Genomic DNA, 9,922 nt, shown 5'->3' with positions numbered 1-9,922 from the left:
GGTTTCACAACAACTTTTCAAAAAACTGAAATACACAAAATAAAAGTAATCACTCACCAGGCTTGAATGCTTCAATAAAGCGATTATGAAGCGCAATCAAAGGATCATTAGGACCATCGCTTTCCTATGATGATAAATAAAACATAGATCACATTTATAAATACGAATACGAATATGAATATAAACACAATTTGAAAAACAGTAAAAAAAAAGCTAAAAATTATCTAAGCACATACAAGGATATCTTTTCTAAAGCCTGATATAATGTCTCGAATAACAACCACGGGCTTTGACATCTGAGACACTTTCAATTTTGTTGGGTACGGTTTTATAGAGCGGACAGTTGGGTCGTCTTCTTTGTTCAAGTCCTCTTCTTCTATCACATTAAACAGCACACGAAAGGCGCCTACAGCTAACACATTCTCGTGTGGGAAATAGCGAGTTGCTCTTCGCTGCTTCCGGCGCCTCTTGTTTCCCTTTGAAAGAAAGATGGAACATTTTGAAAAAAATACAAATATATACAAATAGAAGAAAGAAATTCAAAAAATGATTTTATGAACAATAATATCAATATGAAAATTAACAACACAATAAAAATACTTAGCAACAGACATTTTCCAGAAGAGGATCATTTTCAAGAGCATCGGAAATAATAAGGCGGATGTTGAGATGGGCATTCACCAGAAGCCAATCACATTTCTCCTTTAGCACAACAGAAGAAGGTGAAGAAACAGCAGAAAGAAGGAAAGCGGTTGGAGAAATACGAGGCTTTGAGATAGATGAGGAGTCTTGCTGAATGACAGACAGGGCTGCCTCAGCTGAATTCATGGGCTCAGGAACAGAAGAGGTATTTGAGCTGGTTGGAATGGGATCGAGTGTTGGAGAGGAGGGGGCAGGAGGAGAAGAGGAGGAGGAGGCGGTGGTGGAAGAAGATAAAAGGGATGAAGAGGATGAAGATGCAGAGGCAGATGAAGAATTAGTTGGAGCATTATTTGCAGATGAAAATGTGACATTAAGAGGATTGGAGAGAATCTGATATGAATGAACGATTGGAGGGAGATCAAAGGATAAAACATGTGAGAACGATGACGAAAGAGACAGTGAGTCAGAATGCGATAAAGAAGAATCAGACTTTTCAGAAGAACAAGCAGAACTGGCAGAAGAGGCAGACGAAGAAGGTAAAGAAGAAGAGGTTAAAACAGAAGTTGCAGCTGCAGAAGAAGAATGATCAGATGCAGCTGAAGACGCAGAAGACGAGAAAGTGGAAGAAGAAGAAGAAGTTGTAGTAGTAGCTGAAGTATTCGACTTATTCGGTTCAGATGATTGCAACTGTAATTCTTCTGGGGGTGGAGACAGTGACTTAGCTGGAGTTGACGGAGCTGTTATTTGAAGCGGAGAAGGCGGTTCTTCCGACTCTTCAGAATGGAACTGGATGGCTTCTTCAGAGAGATGCTTGGAATCCAAACGCATCTGCTCTAAACACACAGGGAGTGAGCAGCAGAAATTCTGGTTGTCTTCTTCACTTCTTTCATTTGATGCCGTTGAATTCGGCTCAATTAGCACTTTCATTGGCTGCTCATTCCTTCTGATTGTGGAATCTTCGAAGGAAGCAGATCGAAGTTTTGTCATTGGATTAGACACAGAATGAATAAGAACCAGAGATTCTGGTTCTCTTTGTATGTGAAAGGAAGAAGCAGTAAGCTGATTGAGATAATGTTTTCGTGGAACAAGTTCTGCGTCTTTAATTTCGTTTTTGTTATTTCCTTTTTCTTCATGTGATTTTTGTAAGGATAAATGGAAAGGGAACACAGAAATGCTTTTTGGATGATTGCTGATGATTTCGTCATCATCTTCCAACGAAAAAGAGCACATTGAAAGTGAACGTGCTAATTTCCAGTGTAAAGTTTGTTTTTCAAAATTCTGTTCTTTTTTTCGCCTATAAGTTCTCTTTCTGATAATGCATGATTCTCTGTTATGATTTGCTTCTTCTCTGATTATTGAGTTTTTGTGGTTATCTTCTCTATCTCCTTTTTTGAGTGGGTTTCCTTTCTCTCCTTCAACAATTGACTCATGCAGCTTGGAGTGCTGGTTTTGCTTTGCATCCTGCAAATACACTGGTTCCACTCGAATGGGCATCGGAAGCGCTATCCGCGAAGCAGGAATCACCTGCGGATGGTGAAAAAACGACTTTTGCCCATTTTTCCTCTTTACAAACGGAATTAGAAGTGCCGAGTTTGTTTCATAGTCTTCCTCGTCTTCTTCAGAGGTGTCGCTTTCTCCTTCGCTGCTGGTGTTTTTGTGGTCTTCTGTCTCGCTCGACGATTCCTCTATGCTTTCATCGCTTTGTGACGATGTTCCAGACTCTTCCTCATTGCCTGCTCTCCATTTCTTCGAGCCTTCGTCTTTATTTCTCTCGTCACCATTCCCAAAAAGCGCCATAAAAATGCGATTTGGTGTGAGCGATCTTTCCTTTGGATGTTTGTTTTTCGCATTTGCCTTTAGATTTGACTGTTTCGACAGGTCTTGGAATGAAGAAGACTCCACAAATTTTGTTATCCCTGTATTTTGAGCCATTTTCTTAGCTTTTCCGCTTGGCTTCCCTGAAAGTGTGTTGCTTCTAACGATAAGCCCTTCTTTTTGTGCATTTGAGCTGAATAGCGGGTGACTGTCGTTTTGCGTGCTATTATTTGTGATGTGTGCTCCGCCTGAATCAACATGAGAAACAAATGAATTGGGCATGTTTGTGTTTGGGATTGTATCTCCAGCCTTCTGAGTAGTTATCAAACGAGAAGAAGGCGAACCGGGAACGACTTTTAACTGCGAATGTGCCGAAAAGGAAGCAACTGGCTCAGAAACTCCAGAAAATTTCGTCAAACCATCTGCATTTTCAATAGATTGATTCATGTGAGTGTTTGTAGGTGCTAATCCAGAAGTGTATTGAGCTTTTGGAGTGGATGAAGACTGTACCAAATGAAGGTGAGAAGAAGGAGAAGAAGGCATCTGTGTTTGCGTTTGTATTTGTGTTTGAGAGATGAATGAGGAAGGAGAATTAGACATTTGCGTGGGAAACTGGGCAGAAGAAATTGCATTGCTTAAATTATAAGTGTCAGATGGCGCGATGTGTTGTGTGGTGTTGGTCTGGTTAGCTTCCAAAGCAGAAGGCAATTTCATGAAAGAAGAGAGCGATTCATATGCCAAGTATGTTGGGACAGGGGGTGACTGATGATCCTGCGAAGGTGTGATTGCAGACGAAGCAGAAGGAGTTGATTGGATTTGGAATGAGTTCATGGGAAGTATTGTTTGATAGTTCTGGTTGGTTGTTTTGATGGAATTTGGGGGCATTTGACGTGGCATTGCAGAAGTGCTTCTTTGAACAAGTGAATATGACTGGAGTTGTGGATGGGGAAAAGAAGGGGAAGGAGATGGTGAGGTGGATGTGGCTGAGGATGAAATGGGGAAAGCGGAAAGTGACTGGCTTCTGGAGCGAAATGAAGACTGTTGCGGATGCTGATTCTGTTGCTGCGAAGAAGAAGAAGAAGAAGAAGATGGAGGAGGAGGAGGAGGAGGAGGAGGAGAGGAAGAAGGAGAAGGAGAGGATGAAGAAGAGTTTTGAATGTTATGTGTGTTGGGGGCATAAGTGGATGAAGTGTGTGATGGCGAATAAGGGTGGAAGAAGGTGGGGAGTGAAGGCGTGGCGTGTGATGAAGTGTTTGCTGGTTGAAATGAAGATGAATTGACATCAGATGATTTGACAAAAGAGGAAGATTCATTTACAGGATGTTGACGCAAAGGCATAGAAGATTGAGTTACAACGCGCTCATTTTGAACATTTACAGCAGAATCAGCAGAAGAAGAATGTGAAGCGTTCATGGAAGCGCCTGGATTGCTACCGATGTTGTGCGAAGGTGCTATTGGAGTGTTCGCTTGTTGATTATGATTCATCTGTTGATGATTTCCTTGAGTTGACGAAGTTGAATGATGTCTGCTGTGCATTGAAGAAGAGCCATCCACAGACGACTGGACAATTATCGACTTCTGCAGCTGTGACTGCAGCTGCAATTGCGATCGTGTCTGTGTTTGTGTTTGTGGAGTGGGTGTAATTGCCACTATTTGTTCTGGATCCAGCGACGAAGAGGAAGCAGCAGGGTAAATGGAGCACAGAATGGGTGAGGACGAAATGGTGGAGTGCGGTGAGGAAGGCAGTGAAGAGCTTGAAATAAACTTGAAAGAGGCAGAGGGAGAAGGAGATGCAGCGATTTCGAGTGGTTTGGGGGCTTGATTGTCAAGAGGCTGCTGGGGCTGAGGAACTGGATATACATTTGATGATGAATGCTTCATGTTGGATGTTGATGACTTTTGTGAGGTTGGCATGGGAGTTGACTGAAGAGAAGAAGAAGAAGATGATGATGATGAAGAGGAGGAGGACGAAGAAGAAGTAGTGGTAGATTGTTTGCTGTTAACTCTTTGTAAAGAAATGTTTTGCTGTTGTTTAGATGTCACAGCTTCAACATTCTTAGTTGCTGCTGCAGCGGTCGAAGGAGGAAGAGGAGAAGAAGAGGAAGAAGAGGAAGAAGATGAAGCCGATGCGTTTTTCAAATCCAATGATGATCCAACAAATGAAGGTTTCGGTGGAGGTGTCGGCGATGCAATGGAAGCAAGTGGAGTTGGCGTGCTGTTTGGTCTGAACTCCTGCAAAGTTAGCAGTTCGAGAAACGGATCGTCCAAAAAGATGTTCTTGATGCCATTCAATGCTACAGCATTAATAGCGTTCCTATGTTTGCTCTCTGTTGGTTTTGCATGGCTTTTCCTTTGTTTTTCGTTCTGTTTGTGTGTTTTGTCTCTTTCAGACACTTTCTCTTTCAACATGTTGAGTAAAGTTTGTCCATTATCACTTGCATCTGAATGTGCTAAAGCATTGTTCTTGTTCTTATTGTCAATTTCCTCGTTTTTATTGCTCTGCTGTGGCTGTCCAATCACTCGATAGTCGCTTTCAACATTTGCTTCACCGCTTGCTTCTTCTTCTTCTTCCTCTTCCTCTTCCTCGTGATCTTCTTCTTTTTCAGCTTCCTCTTTGTTTCCTTCTTTCTCCTTTTCTACCACGTCACTCAATTCTTCTTCACTTTCTTTCTTCTTCACATCAAGCTGCGCAACATCAGCCGCAAAGTCTTCTGACAGACGGAGAAGTGTGTTTATTGCAGAAGACACCTTCTTCATCCGATTGTTTATTCGCTCTTGTCTTTGCCCTTTGTGTCTTAAGAACCGTCTTTTGATGGGGCCTTCTGTCTCCTTTTGATCATTTTGTTCGTTTTTCTGCTTCAAATTCGCCTTTTTCTGCTGCTCCACAAACTTTGTGGCTGTTTTGAGTGCTTGAAACAGAGTGGCAGGCTCATCGTCCATCATAACAGCGTCGTGTGAGCCCAATGAAACTGTCAGGCTGTCAACAATCATCGAACGATTTGTAGTGCGGTGCTTGTCTTCGTCTGTGTAGCCATTGCTTTCTTCTTCTGAGCCTTCTTCGTTGCCAGCTTCTTCGTCCTCTTCGCTTTCGTCCTCGTCCTCGTCGTCTTCTTCTTCCTTTGAGAGGGTGTGATTGTTATTGTCCATTTGTATTGCTTCATTTCCATTGTTATTTTTGTCTTTTTCATGTTTGTTTTGTCCTTGATTTTCTTGTGAAGCACTTGCTTCAGCTGAAGTTTTTCCGTTTTGCGTCTCTTTTTGCTGTTCTTTTTCTGCCAAAGAAGATTTTTCATCGACTTCAATTTTCTCTACAATGCTATCGATTCTGTCAAACTCTGAAATGTACTCCAAAATGTTGAGTCCTCGCTTCATTTCCGGAGGTAATCTTTTACCTTCTTCTGCTTTCTCCCTTTCAGTATGATTGTTTAATCTCTCCTTCTGCTGATTATTCAACCCCATTTCATTGTTTACTTTCAATTCTCCATTGCTATTCATCCTTTGCTGTGCTTTTGCGAGGGTTGCTTTCCTATTTTCAGCATCTGCTTCAGAATTGAGTGGAAACAGATGCACTTCGAATGCTTGTCCTGTTTGGCTTCTTGTTTGCTCAGGAAGACGCTGATGTTCTGTCTCATTGTGTTGATCGTTTGAAATTGTGTCTTTCTTCTCATTAATATTTTTTTCATTATGCATTTGCTTTTGTGAGTTCTCTTTCTTCTCAGCCTCGTCTTCTTCTTCTTCCTCCTCTTCTTCTTCCTCTCCTTCTTCTTCTTCTTCTTCCTCTTCCTCTTCTTCTTCTTCCTCCTCTTCTTCGTCTTCTTCTTCCTCACTTTTTATCATCATTAAATCATCTTTCCCCCCGTTCTTCTGCAATCCCTTGTTTCGCTTTCCTGTCTTCTCCTTCTCGCTCTCATCTTCCACACCAAGCAGTCTGTTGATGATGTTGATTCCATAACTCTCAAAATCCTTCGGCGGATTCTTCGCCGGCCGAGCAAAATGCTCAGCTTTGGCTGGTTTTTCCCTTTTGTGCATTTGGTGTTTGTCTGAACTTTGAGCAGCTGCATTAAAATTATTGCTTTTACTGTTATTATTATTATTGTTATTTATGTTACTATTTGAAACTTTATTGTCTGAAGCATTTTTTGCATGAGCTTGGGCTTTCTCTATTTTTTTCATCTGATGCCTCATCTCCTTTTTTGTCTTTTCTCCTATTTGAATCAATTCAAATTCATCAAGATCTTCTTCCTCTTCCTCCTCCTCTTCTTCTTCTTCCTCCTCCTCTTCTTCCTCTGTCTCTTCCTCCTCCTCATCAAAGTCATTCGGAAACTCCCTCCTTCTCCCCTTGTAGACAATCCTGCACTGTGCTTTTATCTTGCTGTGTGACGACGACGGTGGTCGGAACAGCCCAAAGCCCAACACCGTCTGCTCTGCCTCGTTCAGCGACAGCTGATTCAGCTGGTCGAGCTCTGCAATGCGGCCATTCGCTCCCAGCGGGTTTATCTGCGCCAGCTGTGTGAGCTGCGCTATGTTCTTGAAGTCGCCCAGGCGCTGCAGCTGGCTGAACTGGTTTATTTGACTCATCTGGCTAATCTGACTTATCTGATTCATTTGGCTTATTTGATTTATTTGATTCATCTGACTCATCTGGCTCATCTGATTCAGCTGGTTCAGCCTCGACAGCTGTGCCAGCTGGCCTACGTGTGGTGCGTGCCTGCCTTTCTCGTCGCTTCTCCCACCGCTGAGCGACGTGATGGTCTGCCCCAAGGACGAGTTGATGGCAGCGTTGAGGCGGCGCTGGGAGTCAAGAATGAAAAGCGTGCGCATCAATCGGCTGGTGTGTTCGGACTGCAGCTGCTGCATAAGCGACACAAGAAGCGCACGTGTTTCTGGCCGCACAAACTCCGGGTGCAGCTGCTTGATTGCTTTGATGTGCTGCTTTTGCTGCTGGTAGAGCTCCTGCAGCACGTTGTGGTGGCGGTGTGTGAGGAAGATCTGCTCGTGTGGAGGGAGAGAAGAGAAGAACGGGTGGAGGATGCCGAGTGACACGTCTTGTGAAGATGGATGGTCAGATGGAGAGGTATATGGTACTATTGCTGTTGGCTGTGACGCTTCAGAAGAGGAAGGCTGAACCAAATATGCTGATCTTGTAGTCGCCATTGCTGCGGTTGCTGTTGTTGAAGGGGTTGTTGTATCCTTTTTTTGGATGGTAACCCATTTTTCATCGTCTGGATGCGCTTTCTTTCGAGAAAAAGTTCTCATTTTCGGTTTATCTTTCCCATTTGTTTCGTTTTTTCTGTTTTTCTCCTCTTTTTTATTTCCCTTTTCATCCTTAATGATCTTGTAGTCTTTTGTTAGCTCCTTTGTTTTATCGTCTTCGTTCTCTTTATTCCGTTCGACTGTGCATTTCATTTCTTTTGCACCCGAAGTGATAAGAGCTGTTGATGATATCAGCTGAAACGCCTCAGAACTCTTCGCCAAAGCACCAGAAGGTTCAGATGGGGTGTTTCTTGCCAGAAGCTCAGTAGGAATTGATGTGTTTGCAGAAGGCGTTGTGAATTGGGAGACAAGATGAGATGAAGGCTGGGCTTGCTGTTGTTGCTGTTGTTGCTGCTGCTGCTGAGAGCCAAGCAAGCGCCGAGCAGATGATGAAGAAGATGAAGAAGATGAAGACGACGACGAAGAAGATGATGCAGAAGAGCTCATTTGCATCTGTGCCTGCAGCTGTAATTGCTGTTGAACGCCACATGATGAAGAAACTGTGGATGCAGCGTGCGAAGAAGACGATCCAGCCACACCAGATGTTGGGGGTGTGGGTGGCGTGGTGCTGGCAAGACGAGCAAGTGACATGGATGCACTAGACACATTGACCACACTCCGTCCAGTCGCATCGACATTTGCAGAACCAGCCGACACGGCCGACACAGCTGAGACTGCCGAAATAGCTGAAATGGCTATGTTTGCTGTGTTCACTCCATTTGCCAGGGATTCGAAGACAGGCAGTGAGCTTTGGTTGTCTGTGACTGGGGAGACACTCAGGATGGAGCGATATGACGGCGAATGAGATGATATGGGGGAGAAAGTTGGGATGAGCGGAGGAGGAAGAGAAGAAGGGAAAGAATATGGATGGTCGAGGTGGCTTGTGAAATGGTCTTCGGGCTCGTATTCAGATAGCTTTAGTGTTGAAAGACGCTCTTCTCCTTCTGCCTCTTCCTCGTCTTCTTCGTCTTCTTCGCTCTCGCTCTCGTCTTCATCATCTTCGTTGTCGTTGCTTTCTTCTTCCTCCTCCTCTTCTTCCTCCTCTTCTTCCTCGCTGTTATCTTCTTCATTTCCAGTATCTTCTTTCTTTGTTATTTTCATTTCTGTTTCTTCCTTTCCAGTTTGTTTGAAGTCTCCTTCTGCAACTTTATCAGGTGTCTCAGACTGAGATAATTGCTCTGTTTGCATTGATCCTTTTTTGTCTGTTTTAATTTTTGAATCGCTGCTTTCTTCAACCAACTTGTTCGGATCATTTGAAACGTGCTGGTATTTGCTTGTTATTTTCTGAGCTCGAAGGCACAACTGCTCAATCCCGTTGACAGACATCCAGCCGACTGGAGAAAGCGGGTGGCATTCACTAAGTTGGTTGAGATTTAAGGAAATAAAAGAAAATATTTCAGAAGATGAGAGATCAATTTGGTAGAAAAAACATAAAAATAAAAATTAATAAATTTTTGAAATAAAAAGAAAAGGTATAATATTAAGCAAAGTGAAGCAAAGTGAAGATATGTATCAAGCACCAATGATTTTTAATTATTTTTTCCCATAAAATCAAAATTAGCACTCATACCATCTCCGATATGCCTTGATTGCCAGAACATCTGCTTGCCCTGGGAAATAATCTCCTGCAATTCTGATAACCAACTTATTTTTTCCCAATAAGGCTTGTTGTTGTCCTCTTTCTGTTGTTTTCTTCACTTCATTAAGTGTTTTGCAAAGAGTTAATTCATCTGAATTAATTAATTCAGCTTCCTTATCTTCTGAATGGAAATCCTCAATATCTCTGATCTCAACGTCAATAACTTCAGCAATTCGTATCTCAAGTGGATTTACTCTCAAGGGACTTCGGGTTGCAAATAATCCAACTTTTGGTGCGCAAGAACGAGGAACATTCACAAAAAGACGAGGCTTGGAGCAAATTGTTGAATCATTCACTTTTTGAAAAAATCATTAAAAATAAATTAACAAATCAAAAATTTTTAAATAATAATTCAAACAAAATATAACCCAAAGAAGCATTTTGGGGGAGATGTCAGTTAACATTTTTCTTGTCCAACTGTTAATATGTATTTCAGATTCAGTAAGGAGTTGTTGTTGATCGGCAGAAACGTCTGGATCGCATTTAATTTTGTGAGTAACGTATCCAATAGGCTTTAATTTTAAAATGTGTGTATCTAATGGATCTTTCATAATTTCATGTTTGAAATAAAGA

General features: G+C 42.4%; 1 protein-coding gene across 1 annotated transcript; it reads right to left on the bottom strand.

The window, feature by feature from the left end:
- Positions 1–49: 49 nt before the first annotated feature.
- On the bottom strand, positions 50–9,900 carry MONOS_5936 (uncharacterized protein; the record flags this gene model as incomplete). The annotated part of the gene is made up of 6 exons (XM_067876128.1): positions 50–124; positions 237–476; positions 613–3,000; positions 3,211–9,067; positions 9,281–9,644; positions 9,768–9,900. 6 exons carry the CDS (start codon positions 9,898–9,900, stop codon positions 50–52), a joined length of 9,057 nt encoding a protein of 3,018 aa, XP_067729127.1.
- Between the last annotated feature and the right edge of the window lie 22 nt (positions 9,901–9,922).

Source organism: Monocercomonoides exilis, assembly GCF_001643675.1.
Source record: "Monocercomonoides exilis strain PA203 chromosome Unknown scaffold17-1647472, whole genome shotgun sequence".
In the NCBI taxonomy this organism is placed as follows: Eukaryota; Preaxostyla; order Oxymonadida; family Polymastigidae; genus Monocercomonoides; species Monocercomonoides exilis.
Note: the sequence above shows the minus strand (reverse complement) of the source record. Positions and strands in the feature narration are given on the sequence as shown.